Source organism: Quercus robur, chromosome 5, assembly GCF_932294415.1.
Source record: "Quercus robur chromosome 5, dhQueRobu3.1, whole genome shotgun sequence".
NCBI classification, from domain to species: domain Eukaryota; kingdom Viridiplantae; phylum Streptophyta; class Magnoliopsida; order Fagales; family Fagaceae; genus Quercus; species Quercus robur.
Window position 1 is genome coordinate 71,258,993 of NC_065538.1, and position 16,515 is coordinate 71,275,507.

General features: G+C 31.3%; 1 protein-coding gene across 2 annotated transcripts; it reads right to left on the reverse strand.

The window, feature by feature from the left end:
• Window positions 1-621: 621 nt before the first annotated feature.
• On the reverse strand, window positions 622-13,980 carry LOC126726937 (cysteine proteinase inhibitor 1-like). Of its 2 annotated transcripts, XM_050432356.1 has the most exons (2): window positions 13,567-13,979; window positions 622-759 (listed from the first exon to the last, which is right to left on the reverse strand). In XM_050432356.1, the coding sequence occupies exons 1-2, from the start codon at window positions 13,917-13,919 to the stop codon at window positions 735-737; spliced, it is 378 nt and encodes a 125-aa protein (XP_050288313.1). In that variant the 5' UTR covers window positions 13,920-13,979; the 3' UTR covers window positions 622-734. The 2 variants fall into 2 exon arrangements, with proteins under 2 accessions (XP_050288313.1, XP_050288314.1); XM_050432357.1 differs by lacking the exon at window positions 622-759 and having other exon boundaries at window positions 13,441-13,980.
• Between the last annotated feature and the right edge of the window lie 2,535 nt (window positions 13,981-16,515).

Sequence of the window (16,515 nt, forward strand, 5' to 3'; positions counted from 1 at the left end):
GTCCTTAATAATTTGACTTGTTACCACTCTCATTTGGATGTGACTTCTTTCCCCATTCGAATGATTTTGTCAATGTCTTTTGGGTGTTCTATTGTTTATTTTGTTTGTTTAATTTTTTTTGTGATGATTGACGGCTTGATTATAAATACTAATCTGTATGTATTTATCATTGTCGCATGAATCTGATTTACTGATTTACATCCCATTGTTGAAGCTATCAATTAGAATTGATTTCGTGCAATGAACTGTTATTTGATGATATAATCATATAACATAAAATTTCTTATGAAAAAACAGCATAATAATGGATGAAATCTCTTAATAGATAGGCTGATTGATACCTTACCACTTTTCTATAATTCTATTAGACATCTACCATCAGAACAAAAATTCAATTAAATATCAATTTTTCCATGAAGCCTCAAATTTTATTCGATTTAAAATTCATGTCTTTTTTCATCTTTTCTCATCATTCCCCAAGCAAATGTAAGAATTTAATCCTCCACACAAACACACTGACAAACACAGACAAATATATATATATATATATATATATATATAACACAAATTTTTTGTTTATTGAGAAATGAAATTAGCAAACAAATATGAAAAGGTAGGAAATTAAAACTTATAAAGATACCTCCGGCTTTATTAAATTTATTCTCTAAACCAACCGAAGAAATTTGGTACATCAATTCACTTACATTACAAAAAAAAACCACTTAAGAATAATTTTAAGCCTTAACCGGAGTAAACGAGGTCAGGTTCCTAAAATGTTCCCAAACCTTTTCCCACACAACAGCTTGGTAGTTTTTGGCTAGGGCCCCGTTCTTAGTGGCCAAGATAAGGCGGTAATTAGTTCCGGCCACCACCTGGGTCTCGCCCTTCACGACGCTCACGAATTTCAACTGAGACTTAGACTCCTTGTTGTGCTCTTCCACCGCGTACTCTCCGATCTCCTTCACGTGCGGCTCTGTTATGTTCTTTATCGGCTGCCACCCACCCACAAGAACACCACCACCACCGCGTTTGCCTCCCAGGGCTGTCGATGCGTAAATTGGAAGGATCGTAAGTGTAAGAAGAAAGTAAAAGCAGTGCTTCTTTTGTGGCTCCATTGTAAAGTTACAGATAGTTAAAAACTTATTACCAGAGGAAATGGGAGAGAATGGCTTGATTGGTGGTTGGTAATTTGGTATTTATAATTATAGGGGACAACGGCTACTTGTGACTTTTGTCATGATTCATAAGTCATGATGAGGAGATAAAATTGTCCTTGTACCCGACATCGACATGGCACATGAGTTACGTGAAAAAAGGGTGGAGATTTTTTTTTTTGGCCGACAAGAAATTTTTCTATTACTTGAATTAATTGGAACTAACTAGTGTTGGGGGTTCTGATCTTGGTGGTTATACAATTGGTCACTCATAATTTAAAATAAAAATAAAAAAAGAAAAATTTTTATTACAAACTTGGTTGTAGCGTGATTACAACTCACGCTCAAAATATTAACATGGTTACATATTTTAAAAATCTAATGATGAGATTGCATGTTCTTTATATTTTTAACAAATATGTCAAATCTCATCTCAATTAGATGTTATTTTACCATTTGATCTTTAAATTTATTTTTGTAATAATTTTATATTACAAAAACTTAAAATTTAAATATTTTATTAGTAATATAACTATTGATTTTTGATCTTTAAATTTTTTTAATGATGATTAATACAAGAAGAAAATGTTATCTAATGTTGGATTTATCAAAATTTATATCCAACAAAAAAAAATATTGGGTGAAATTGCATGTAACTCAACATTTTCTTAAAAAATAAAAAAAGAGTTTGAAATGTAATATGCGGATAAAGATGAGGAAGAGACACAATCAAGCACAATCATAGAGTCCTTGGCCTTTATTGGATTGCCAAAGGCAAAAAAGGCGGTGCTAATTGGTACGGCCCAAGAGTTACTCAAGCACATTTTGATTGGGAAATGGTAGCGACTTTTGATTAATTACTCATCCTAAATTGACTTCATTCATGCATGTGTCTAACTGTCAAACTTTTATGCATTTCATATAATCTATGGAATAATATATATATATATATATAGTTAAATCATCATAATTTAATGTAATGAAATGTTTTACTGCATACTAATATGCAACAATGGCTGCATAATGAGTTATGTGATAGCAAAAAGAAGAAAACATATGTTCAAGGGTCAGGTGGATTCTTGTGCATATGTTGCTTTCTTTTGTTTGATTGGAAGATGGAAAATTAGGAGGATAAAACCTCATTTTCCCCTCAACATTAGACTTTAATAAGAGGAGATAAGTAATTTTCCATCAAGCACCCTCTTCCCCTCACATTTTCTCCCCAAGACTTAGGACTAAGGGCTTAGTATTGATAAGAGTTTGGGCCCATTGGCAGCTCCACGTTGAAGGCAGGGTGGTCACAAGACCACCCTAACTTAGAAAATAAATAAATAAATAAAAATTATATATAAAGTTTAAAAATTTTATGATTTGTCTACCCTTAAAAAAATGGTGACTACCCTAAACTATTTTAGGCCCAACATCTTTATGGAATTTAAACTCTATTATATAATACTTGAAATATTATTATATAAAGCACGCAAGCTTCAAGTGTGCTAGTAGTGCACATGTTTGCCACGTAGGCATTTTTTGTTAGTGAGTTAATGACATGAACCAAATTTGATCATAAATTAAAAATAACATAAACCAAACTGACTACTACCAAAATATAAAATCCAAAATGTAGGAATTAAAATGGTATTTTGGCATTTTCTTTTTCTAAGCCCGTGAGAAAACCAATCCGCTTTAGATTTAACTTTTCACGCACATTCTCCTGGTTCTAACAAGAGAGAATGATAATGAAGCCAAGGAGATTATAGAGGTGGTTGGTTTTGCAGCACGGAGGATTGGGATTGGGTTTGGGTAGAGCTATAGCAGTAGGTTGTGCTAATGGTGATTTGATGGGGAAGGTAGTTTTTTCCCCCTCTTTTTTTTTTTTTTTTTTTTTTTTTTTTTTTTTTTTTTTTTTTTTTTAAGGTCATGTTAACAAATACCTTTAGGGAATTGATAATAAAAAATTTTAGAAAAATTTTGACATTACTTTTTGTGAAAATTATAAAAAGATGTAAAAAAAATTAATTGTTTTTTCTTTTCCCATAAAAAATTTCTAAAAATAAATCATTTTTTTTATAGTAAAAAATATATTATAAACCAATACCTTTAAAGCATTCACTGATATTTCCATTTTTTTTTTTTGGTAATTTGTGTTATTTGGGAATGAATATGATGAACTGCTGTTATTATTCAAATGGCTATTTGTTCCAAACTTAAGAGAATTGAATTTGTCGAAGCAGTCGTTACAATGACAATCTCTTTAAAAAAGAAAAAGAAAAAGAAAAATTTGTGTAGCATATGGACAGACCAATGTTCTAATGAAAAAAATGGGATTAATCGAGAAGATCATTCCTGGCTTTCACTATGATTTCCAGCTCCTCTGTCCTTCTAAAGCCATGTTTTATCTTCTGATATTGTGTGAGAGAAGTTTAAGAGATCTACAATTGATGGGTTTTCTGGTATGCAGAAAGCAAAAAAGGAAAAAGAAAAAAAAGGGAGAATAGTGTTTTATTGCGGTTTGTTTAGTTATTTAATTAGACAAATGATAGAAAATTAAGAGGAGAACCAAATGAAAAGTCCATAAGTTTAAGAGTATTAGATTTGTTACTACCTTACTGCCATGGTATCATGATGTAATTGTGGACTATAAGTGCTTGAAATTCAAACACGCCCTCCATTAAAAAAATTCAAAAAAAGGCAAGAGTAGATTACTCCAGGTCCAAAACTTTTCAAAATTAACCAATTTAATCCCTAAAGCCAACATAGTCCCTAAAACAGTTGAAAAAAATAACTAATTGACCTAACAGTATTTAGGGACTAATTTGGTTTTAGAGACCAAATTGGTCAATTTTGAAAAGCTTTGAACCTAGTTGGCATTAGCCCAAACCTCAAGGTATGTTAGTGGAATTTACACTTAACTTTAATTTTAAAAAATTAATGCTAATTGGACATCTATTTTTAATTAAAAAAAGATTGGTAGATAGTTGGGAAGGTTAATGTGAAATTCAAACCACAGACATAAGATACAATAAAGGATGCCATTACCATTGGATTATCACTTAAACCCCAACATTTGTATTTTCTCTATGATATACTTGCATATTTTATTCTCATTTTATGAAAAAGCTTTTATTTTTATGAAACTTTTAACCCAATGATTATTTTTTCTTTTGTTTAATATACTTCTGCCATTTCAATTAAAAAGAAAAAAAAAACCCCATGATTATTGGAATTTACAATAAATTATAATTACCGCTTATGGTTTGACCCATTACAATTTTGTTTACAAATTTTCAATTGTTACATTTGACCTTTTAATCTTTGGACTAAAATAAAATCATTAGGATTCTATCCAAAATAACATTTAGGATTCATTTTTGTGCAAACCTTAGAGGCTTAGAGGTGAAAAAGTAGGGAATTGAAAAGTTCATGAAACTAAGCTGTGACAAGAGAAAATAGCTTATCCACTAAATGCTAAATCTATTAATTTGGATGAAACCCTAACCATTTTATTTTATTAAAAAGGAGCCAAAACTCAAATGTAGCAATTAATTGAAAGTTGTACATTAAATCATGATCCAACCAAACAACATCAGGAAAATTATATGTTTTCATCAAATTTAAATATTTACACTTTATCTTCAGGGAACTCATACTTTTTTTTTTTGGGGGGCCCCCGCCCCTGGGGGGGGGGGGGGGGGGGAGGGGTTCAAAGTAGAAAAAACTTGGTTCTAATTTTTATTTATTTATGAAAGCCTAAAATTTTTTAATAACTAGAATTCCAGTATCTCTAGACATCTCCTTGTGTAGATGTATTTGATCCAAAGCCAAACTTGATAAAACTGTACATAAATTTTTATACTGACAAACAGGGCAAAATGGATCCTGATAATAAATATATAAGCTGCAATGATTAGTAACAGACCTTGTAGTTGGTGTTGAAGCTAAGAAGAGCATAGCTTGAGTATTGTTGTTATCCTTGGCAGTGGTGTTAAGGGTTAGAAGTGATTGCTTGAGTGTTGTCATTGACATTGTTATCATTGGGTATCTTGTGTATGCATGGCATTGACTGAATGGAGCTTATAGTTATGCAAAAGATTTCATGAATTTACAATAAATGGAAGCCATATTCTTATATAATTTTGGAATTTTTTTTTTTTTGAGTAACACAACAATATATGTGAGCTACAATCAAACAAAACTACAAAGATTATGTCCTTTTGTAGTTGTACTCTGATTATATAATGTATTATAAACCTGATTTAAAACATTAATATTACTATTTTCGTGTGTGTTCTAATAAGTATTACTGTTTACTCCAAAAAAAAAAAGGGAATGTTTATCCCACATTAGTTGTGTATGTTTAGTATTTTCTGTTTATAACTCCAGTTTACAACTACAAAGGTTAGACCCTTTTGTAGTTGTACTCTGGTTATATAATGTATTATAAACTCAGTTTAAAATATTAATATTATTATTTTTGTGTGGGTTCTAATAAGTATTACTATTTACTCAAAAAAAAGAGTTACCATTTCCTAATATATACTAAACTCTGTTTGAAAGAAGTTTTTATGGCACCATTAAATTTGTCCATAGGGAGAAACTTGTACTTAGTCCAATGTATCCAATAAATTCACCTAACATAATGCATTAGAGTTTTAAAATCAAGTAGATTGTGCACCTTTATAATCTGTTTCAAATTCTTGTTACAATTTACCAATCCTCTTATTAAAACTTGTAAATCTTTGTTCAGACTCTGTTGAATATCCAGATTGCAAGCATAAAACCTTGAATGTTATGGATATACAATATGAAAGAACTCTATCAGAAACATATGTAGCTACCCCTCCCATTTAGTCTATTCTTATCAAATTCTCTTGTGGCCTCTAATATTTATATACATGTAACAACACAATGAGTAACAATTACCAATTTTGGTTTTAATGGAATTAGGGAAAAAAATCTCTAACATATCTTATAACTACAATCATGTATTTTATTTCCATCCAATTTCATTATTGATGCATTTTGCTAGATATGTTTGTGTCACATTGAATCTTCATAATACCATTTCGATTGAGGCATATGGGTATTGGTTAAAAAAAAAAGGATCACAACCATGAAGTATCATTATCATCATTAGTTTTATTCTATCTTCTTCTTCTTTTTTAAACTCAAAATAACATTTCTATTGAACAATCAAAGATATATTATCCAACAACGGGAAGTTTAGGGTGATCTTTAGTTTTTAACTTATGTTGGTTTTTATTTTTGTTTTGTTTATGTTTATGTGTCTTGTGCTATATGTGCCTTCAGTGGTGGTTTTAGAGTTTTTAGTGGCAATTTTGATGCGCTGCAATAGACTGTATTTTTTTGTAGTTTATGCTCCCTAAAAAGCACTTATTAATTAGTGATATATATCATTAAAAAAACATACCTAACCATAAGCAAAAATTCTCATCTTAACAAAAAATATTTTTCTAGTTGACTAGACATGTGTAAGTAGAAGAAAAGTGTTCAATTTAATTCCTAGAATGGTAAAGAAAAAATTTAAAAATGCAAGGGTTGGTGTTTATGAGAGGGTGGCCATCTATGGAGATGCATCGGCCTCATTTATATCAAAGAAGCCGCAAAAGGTGAGCAAACATATGCAAAGGTGTTTCACCATTTCCTTAAAAATCATTATGTTCTCCAATAGCCATCAAATTCAGAAATTTGTCTTAGACATCACTGCTTTGAAATCTCTTTTTATTTATTTATTATTATTTAATTCTACATGTTTCTTATTTTTCAAATACAAATGCAACCAAAATTGATATCAACCAGTCCATTCAATTTGTCATTGCCAAGCACATTGGTTAGGTTTGCCATTTCAATCCCAAATTATTTAAGCCGATAATGCATGATGAAAGAATAATTAATTATCCATTTTCCGATGGACTCTTGCCAACCTATAATTATTTGTAAAAAAAATATAAATAATGAAGGCTTAAGGTTAAGGGTCTTGCTTGAAAACCAAAATCACAATCAAGAAGTATCATCATCGTGATTACCATCATTATTTGTATTAATATTTATGTTCATGTTTACTGCTATTTTATTTATGTTTATGTGTATTGTTATTAATAATAATTAGTCACTAACATGTGCAATGTGCACAAAAGTTTTATATATATATATATATATATATATATATAACAAATCAAATCCTTGTTGTAGCAAAATTAAAAACAAAAATACAATCTTTCTCAAGAATGCAAAAAGTAAGTTAGGGAAAATATGTATTTCTTAATAACAATTATTTATAACATTTTGTGCATCATTAAAAGTTATGTTAGAAATTGGAAATCATTCTTTTAGTTTTTACTAACTTTCTCAAACCCTTTTATTATTCTTTCTACAATTTAAGACACCATTAATGTATCTAAAAAATTATAAAAAATAAAAATAAAAAAACTCAACAAAAACAACGGCTTAAAACCAAAGTGCAAAAAGATTTACTTCAACACCTCTTATGTGACATTAAGACCAAAGATGGAATAAGAGATGAGAAGAAAGAACTGGAGGTAAATACTTAAATATATTTCAAGATCCTTCTTATTTTTCTCATTGAGAATATATCACTATAAACAACAGATAAAACAAAATTAGAAAATAAAATTTATGTTGCATGCAAAAATTGCAAGAATGCATAATTAGATTCAAAATTTTTAATAAGACTTTGTGCCATGCAAGATGGCTAATACCACGCAGAAGTGTTGGTAATAGCCTTATACATGATAATTGCCACTTTTTTTCCTTTAAATAAAAATAAAAACAAAAGATCTAAAGTACAAGTAGAAAGGGAAAAAAAAAAGGTAGAGGAAAATTTTTGAAAAAAAAATTTGCATAAATGCTGTATTTCTACATCAAAGATTATGCAAGATTTATGAACATTTTATAGAAATTATTTTCATTGATTTCATTGTTTAGTAATAAAAATATAAATCAAAATAGATGAATATATAAAGACAAAGTTTTAAATTTTTTTTTTTTTTTATATTCTTCATTGGTTTCAGTGTGTAGTTTATTATAAACATTTAGATTAAAGTACATATATATGTAAAGGAAAAGTTATATGTATAGTTAAAATCGTACCCAAGATGAATGGGTAAAGTCAATCTATTCATATTTTTAATATATAAAGAATAAATGAGAGAAAAAAAATGATGATGTAACAAATGAGGTGCCGCAATTAGAGCATTACAATATTAAATACTATGCTTCCATTTTTATATAGTATAAAAATATAGATTTTGAGTTAGTGCATTTGAGTGTCTTGGTTCTATAGATCATGACTTACTTTGGGATGACCATGCAAATATATTCAAAGGATTAATTGTTGGTGCAAACACAATAATAATGGAAACAACACAAAAATAAATTGAATAATACTTCTGAATATTACTAATTTAAAGATAAGAAATACACAACACTATTTGAATTGAGGTGCGGTACTTGCTTTCTTTAAGAAGATTCAAGCCCTTGGTTGGCTAAACTTTGTAACTGGTGCAGACCTTCTCTAACTTGTCTCCTCTAAAATACAACAGTCCAACAAATGTCGTTTGACTAAAATAGCCTTTGCACAAAGTGTTCAAACCCAAACCTCCACCAGAAAGAACACCCTTCTTTACAAAGAACCTCTCTATTTTTTTAGTGTATAAGAATGCTTGCAATTGTTGGATTTTTGGTGTCTTAATGTTGTTATATTGCAGTTACTTGGATTAGATCTGAATGAGTATATTTATAGGCTCAATGGGCCTCATGAAATTATTACCCAAATTAATCTGATTAATTAGGTCCATAAATCTGATGTAGTAAGTGTTACATGATTAATTGCTAGACATAAATCTGATGGGCTGGAGTTACACAATAAATGGATGAGATAAGGGGTTTCTGAAGGAATAAATAAGTCCAACAAATGATCTATTAAGTGTGTGAATGACTTTTCATTTTCCATATTAAAAAGGTCATTTACTCACCAATGAACATGAAAAATATTCTAAATGTATCTAGTTCAATATTTGCTCAATACATATCAGCCAATTAATCACCACAATTAAAAAGAATAAAATAGTTTCTCTCATTTTCAATGTGGAATTACACGTTTTCACTAACTCTTTATCTTCCATATTAACTCCCACATCTTTACATTTCTATTGTCATATAAATCCATTTTAATTAATTAATATTAAAATGCTCCAACATTAATCTAGTAGTTTCTAAGGTTCATGAGATTCATGAGATGTAGAATTCGAAATCTCTAACTAGTTCTTTATGATAACCCCCAATACAATTTCTCCCAATAGTAATACACTCAAAAAAAGGTTCAAACTGTTTTAAGGGGTTAGGGAGACCTTACCCAGAAATAAATAAATAATAAATGACTTTCGCGTGACTGTAATAGAGGATAGACCCCCTTAGAGCACTAGCATTGGGAGGGGGGGAGGGGGGGGGGGTGTAAAAACCCCCCACAGTTGTTATTTTAGCCACCAAACACATAAAAACATGCTCCAACCCGATATGAGAATGGAAAAGATCTTAACATCTTTGAATAGTGAGGTTGTGTATATACAACCTCATTATTCATCAAATGTAAAAAAGTATAATATATTTTTTTCTAACTAAAAACTCAGATAGTGTAAAACACTATAGCTTGTTTAGAACTCTAATTTAAAAAACAAGGCTTAATTGCTTTTACTCTAACTTATCTAGGTGCGAAATAAGAGTAAATGATACGTGATAACCGAAACAACTCTTTAAGTCATAACCACAAGCAAACAACAATAAATATAAAGCTTTAAAGAGTAAGGGAAGAGAGATGCAAACACAAGATAACACCGAGATGTGTTATCGAAGAGTAAACCGAAGTACTCAGCAAAAAACCTCTCCATGGCTCTGTGAACACAACGGGGAGTCGCCACTAGTTTTTGTAATGGCCTAGGAATCATATATATAGCGTCCTTTCGAGGAAGGAACTTTTTTATCTTACTACCTGAGATATGGGTTCGAAATTTAGGTACGGTTTTGAGAAGATGTTAGGCACCCAAAACCACTCAGCCCTAAGGTTGACTTCCTCTCATTGTGTCTTATGTCTTAATCCTATTAAATACATATTCAATATTATATTTATAATCATACACACACTAGCATATAACATGGCATCAATCATCCCAAAAATCTGATCATTCATCTATCATGGCATAGCACAACCTAAGCCTAACATACATGTATCATGGCATCTTATCATATCATATCCAAGGCAGAAGCATGTAAACATTTAATCAAGGCAAGAACACAAGCATAAGTAAACATATGATTGCATCTATAGCTTAAGAAAAACTCATCCAAACAAACATGTTCATCTATATTATTAAACATACATCGTGCGTGTTCATGTGAATGCATGACTTATCTCATTGCATTTCAGCACCAATGGTATTAATGCATGAACATGTGAATACGTGTTCATGGCATCAAAAAAAAAGAAACAAAAGATAAACCTTAATTTAAACATATGAAAGACAAACAAACAACAAACATCGAGCAGAGACTTATATCTATATATATATATATATATATATATATATATAAAGGAATCAAGACAGAGGTATAACATCCGAAAAAGCAAAAAAAAAAAAAAGAAAAAAAGCAAAGATCTACAATAGGGTTTTTGGGCAATGGTATGCACGTGTATGCAAAGGCCAACGTGTGCAAGCTAGCTACATGCGTGCACATACTTTGACCTGTGTGCGCATGCAGGATGCATGCGTGTGCAGGCTTGCTTAAGAACCCTAGCCTTGTGTAGCAAGCATAAAATATAGAGAAATACTTAAAACAATAAATCTAACATTCCTAACACGCTTGGAAATACAAAGGCTACCTAAAACTAAGCTATACAAACATTTAAAACATATAGAAACAAGAAAAGAAACAAGATTAACAACAAGATTAAATAAAAAGAGAGAAAAAAAATTTAGAACTCAATACCTCAAAACAAAAGCTCTTCAAGCTTGATTTTTGACCGTTCTCCTCATTCAAATCTATTCACAATCAATAAAAAAGTAATTAGTAATCTTAAACTTAAAGATCAAGGCCAGAAAAGACCCCAATCAAAAGAAAATTGACTAAATGATGTTTTGTGAAAAACTCCCTCTTGGATTCACTATTTCTAGTGAATCTTATTTCGTTCCAAATTTTAGTCTTTAATGCAAAAAACTCGCCTTTTATAGTTTCTAGAACCCTACGTGTGCGCTTAGGCTCGAGCTTACGTGCACATGCATCATGGCTTTGCGTGCAAGATGATTCCTGCAGGCACAAGCCGAGGGCTTAATTGGCTTTACTTTTCCAAAAATAGATTTATTTACTCATTAAAAGTTATATTTTTCATTTTAACATTTCTCAAGTCAATTTAACATCTAATTTGGCCCTAAACCAACCTTGGGTCATGAAACATGGTGCACCAAGCATTCCTTGTTTTCTGAACAAGTTCTAAGGTTAGGATTGAGAAGTTGTACAACATGTCTTTGAATAGTACATGGAGTTTTCAGTTCATGGGCAACATTTTTTTGAGAAGTAGTACAACAATGTCTTTGACTAGTGCATTGTGTTTTGGACTTTTAGTTAATGTCCAACATTTTAAGTAAATTTTTTTATTTTGCTTCTCTTCTTTCACGGTTGACTGGAAATTATGGGAAAGGAAGGAAAAAGAAAGAGGAAAATATATGGGAAAAGAAAGAAAATATGTGTTAAGATGTGAAGGAGAAGAGAAGGGAAAGTGAAAAATGTATTTTACACTTTTATCTTCTTAAATTATAAAATAATAGGGTTATAAAAGTAACTTTACAAAAAAAACAAAACTTTTAATGGGTATTAAAGTAATTTTATAATTGAAAAAATGGTGGACTCACAAAATCCTTTTACATTCCTCTCCTTTCGTTACTCATTTTCATTTTAACCAAAAAAAAGTAATCTCTTCCTTCAATGCAACATCAAACATAATGTTAATATAAAATATATATATTGTCATATTGCATTGTCAATTCCATTAGGAATAGTTAAAACTCCATCTTTTTTCACTAACAGGTCGTTTGAGTAGTATTCATGAATCTAATTTAATTTTGAAGGGGTAAAAAATTTCATGACGGACCTTCGTTAAATTGGGCCTGATAGATCCTAGCCCATGGGCCGATAGTGGGTAAGCCCCCTAGACTGGAAATACTTGCTACACACGCCTGAATCATCATAAAATCCCAAAGAAAATAGGAATTCTAGCACAAAGAGAATTTCGGAAGATACGCATGTTAATAGAGATCTTCTCTACAAGGAAAAGTCTTGTCCATCACATTTGGGATTCTTATAAGAAAAAGACTTCTATACCAAGGAAGATAGGCCAACCTTTTACTACTATAAAAGCCCCAATACCCTCACAAATCAAGGTACACATAATTTACCTTTCTTTTAACACTCCAGAGTTGTGAGAATAGTTCTAATTTGACCTTCAGAGAGTGTTTGGCCGGCATCACACTGGTGCTCTCTGTTAGGTCTTCTCTCTTTTCTTTGTAGGCATCATAGCTCACTGGTGATATTTATGGCATCATCAAATTTCTTCATCCAATATTTTGATTTATCTGGTTATGGGTGGTTGTGTTTTATATCATATCAACTACTTGTCCTCAATAATTTTACTTGTTACCTCTCATTCAGATGTGACTTCTTTTGCTATTTGAATGATTTTGTCAATTTCTTTTGGGTGTACTATTGTTTATTTTGTTTGTAACTTTTCGTAATGATTGTTGGCTTGATTATAAATACTAGTTTGTATGTATTTATCATTGTTGTCTGAATCTGATTTATTGATTTACATTCCATTGTTGAAGCTATCAATTAGAATTGATTGTGTGCAATGAACTGCTACTTGATGATATAACATAAAATTTCTTATGAAAAAACATCATGATGATGGATGAGATCTCTTAATAGATAGGCTTATTGATACCTTACCAATCAAATATCAATTTTTCCATGAAGTCTCAAATTTTATTCGAACTAATTAAATTCATGTCTTTTTTCATCTTTTCTCATCCCCTAGTAAATGTAGAATTTAATCCTCCACACAAACACACAGGCATACACAAATATATTTCTCTCAAAAAAATATATATATTAGAAAAACACACATAAAATAGTTTATAATAAAACAAAAATAAAAATGAAATAAGCAAACAAATATGTAAAGGAAGGAAATGACAACTTATAAAGATACCTCCGGCTTTCATAAATTTATTCTCTAAATCCAACCGAAGAAGTTTGGTACATCAACTCACTTACGTTACAAAACTCCTTAAGAATAATTTAAGCCTTAACCCGAGTAAACGAGGTAAGGTTCCTAAAATGTTCCCAAACCTTTTCCCACACAACAGCTTGGTAGTTTTTGGCTAGGGCACCGTCCTTAGTGGCCAAGATAAGGCGGTAATTAGTTCCGGCCACCACCTGGGTCTCGCCCTTCACGACGCTCACGAATTTCAACTGAGACTTAGACTCCTTGTTGTACTCCTCCACCGCGTACTCTCCGATCTCCTTCACGTGCGGCTCTGTTATGTTCTTTATCGGCTGCCACCCACCCACAAGAACACCACCACCACGTTTGCCTCCCAGGGCTGTCGATGCATAAATTGGAAGGATCGTAAGTGTAAGAAGAAAGTAAAAGCAACGCTTCTTTTGGGGCTCCATTGTAAGTTACAGATAGTTAAAAACTTAAATCAGAGGAAGTTGGAGAGAATTGTTTGATTGGTGGTTGGTAATTTGGTATTTATAGGTGATAACGGCTACTTGTGACTTGTCATGATTCATAAGTCATGATGAGGAGATAAAATTGTCCTTGTAACCGACATGGCACATGCGATAACGTGGTGAAAGGGTGGAGACCTTTTTTTTTTTTTTTTTTTTTTTTTCTTCTGCGACAAGAAATTTTTCTATTAGTTGAACTAATTGAAACTGACTAGTGTTGGGGGTTTTGGTCTTGGTGGCTATACAATTGGTCACTCATAATTTAAAATAAAAATGAAAAAGACAAAATTTGATTACAAACTTGGTTGTAGTGTAGCTACAAGTCACACTCAAAATATTAACATGATTACATATTTTTAAAATCTAATGATTAAATTGCGTATTCTTTATATTTTTAACAAACATGTCAAATCTCATCTTCAATTAGATGTTATTTTACTATTTGATCCATAAATTTATTTTTGTAATAATTTTATATTACAAAAACTTGATGATGCTGTACAGAATCAGTAGACTGAATGTTCCGGGCTTCAATGAAACAATGATTCACTTGGAAGACCTGAAAGGAAGAACATGATCAAAAGGTAACAGGGGTGGACCGGCCAAGTACCCTCCGATGACTAAATTAGTTTTTCTCTGAAAAATAGAGTTCCAACTTTAGAGGAGTAAATGTCAGAAAAAGAATTTACCTTGATTCGATGTAGGCGAACCCTTATATAGAGAGCTTTGGAACGATTATTTGCTTAGTAACTTCCCCAAAATTTGTGGGAATTAGTAAGTTCGGGCATAACCTCCACAACGGCTATTGGAAGTTATAACTTCCAATCTTATCTGTTACAATTGTTGCTGGAAGTTAAGCATTTGTGAGGAAGTTATGGCGATAAAAAAGGGTTTTGTTCTCATTTCAAAGTTCCGGGTGGTTTGAATCTTCAACACATGTGAATAAATCTATTATTGGGAATTTCCCAAGTGTCATGAGATTGTCCAGGCGTTTTCCCTATGGACGATCTTCTTGCCCATAGACGACCTCTTTAAATATCTGGCCCTTGGCTCCTGGACGACCCATTTGGACGCACCAGAGATGTAACTATTTTGCTATCCCATCAGTTGAAATTTAAACATTTAATTAGTAACATAGTTGTTGATCTTTGATATTCAATAAAATTTTCAATTGTGATTAATATAAGAAGAAAATGTTATCTAAGGTTAGATTTATCAAAATTTATATCTAATAAAAAAAAATATTAAGAGAAGTTGTAACTTAATATTTTTCTAAAAAATAAAAAAAGAGTTTGAAATGTAACATGCGGATAAAGAGGAGGAAGAGACAAAATCAAGCACAATCATAGGAGTGATCTTTATTGGATTGCCAAAGACAAAAAAAGCTGTGCTAATTGGTATGGCCTAAGAGTCACTCACAAGCACATTTTGATTGGGAAATGGTAGCGACTTTTGATTAATTACTCATCCTAAATTGACTTCATTGTAGATTCTAGTTAGTTCAATTGAATAAGAGATTTGAGGTTCAATTCTTGCTTATACCAAAAACCGATTGATGTTTTGGTCTGATATTAAAGAGTCATAGGTTAAGACTCTCTTAAAAAAAAAAAAAAAATTACTTCATTCATGCGTGAGTTGAACTTTTATGCAATAATATATATAGTTAAATCATCATAATTTAATGTAGAGAAATGTTTTGCTACATACTAATATGTAGCAATTGTTGCATAATGAGTTATGTGGCAGCTAAAAAAAAAAAAAAAAAAAACCTTGTGCAAATGTTGCTTTCTTTTGTTTGGTTGGGAGATAGAAAAGTAGGAGGATAAAACCTCCTTTTTCCCTCAACGTTAGACATAAATAAGAGGGGATAAGTAATTTTCCTTCAAGCACTCTCTTCCCCTCACATTTTCTCCCCAAGACTCAGGAGTGAGGGCTTAGTATTGATAAGAGTTTGGGCCCAATGGCGGCTCCATGTTGAAGGCAGGATGGTCACAAGACCAACCTAACCTAGAAAATAAATAAATAAAAATTATATATAAAGTTTAAAAAATTTATGATTTGTCCACCCTTAAAAAAATGGTAACCACCCTAAATTTTTTTAGACCCAATATCCTTATGGAATTTAGACTCTACTATATAATGCTTGAAATATTCTTATATAAGGTGCGTAAGCTTTAAGTGTGCTAGTAGTGCACACATTTGCCAGATATGTATTTTTCGTTAGTAAGTTAACGGTATGGACCAAATTTGGTTGTAAGTTAAAAATAATATGAACCAAACTAACTGTTACCAAAATGTAGGGATCAAAATGCTATTTTGACATTTTTTTTTTTTAGCCCGTGAGAAAACCAATCAGCTTTAGATTTGACTTCTCACACACAATCTCCTGGTTCTAACAAGAGAGAATGATGAAGCCAAGGAGATTATAGAGGTGGTTGGGTTTGCAGCACGGAGGATTGGGATTGGGTTTGGGTGGAACTATAGCAGTAGGTTGTGCTAGCTGTGGATTTGATGGGGAAGGTAGGTTTTTTTTTTTTTT

Coding starts and splice junctions, on each gene's coding strand:
- LOC126726937 (XM_050432356.1), bottom strand. CDS start 13,919: ATGGAGCCCCAAAAGAAGCGTTGCTTTTACTTTCTTCTTACACTTACG. Junction 760..13,566: donor GAACATTTTAGGAACCTTAC/CTCGTTTACTCG, acceptor TAGGAACCTGAC/CTCGTTTACTCCGGTTAAGG.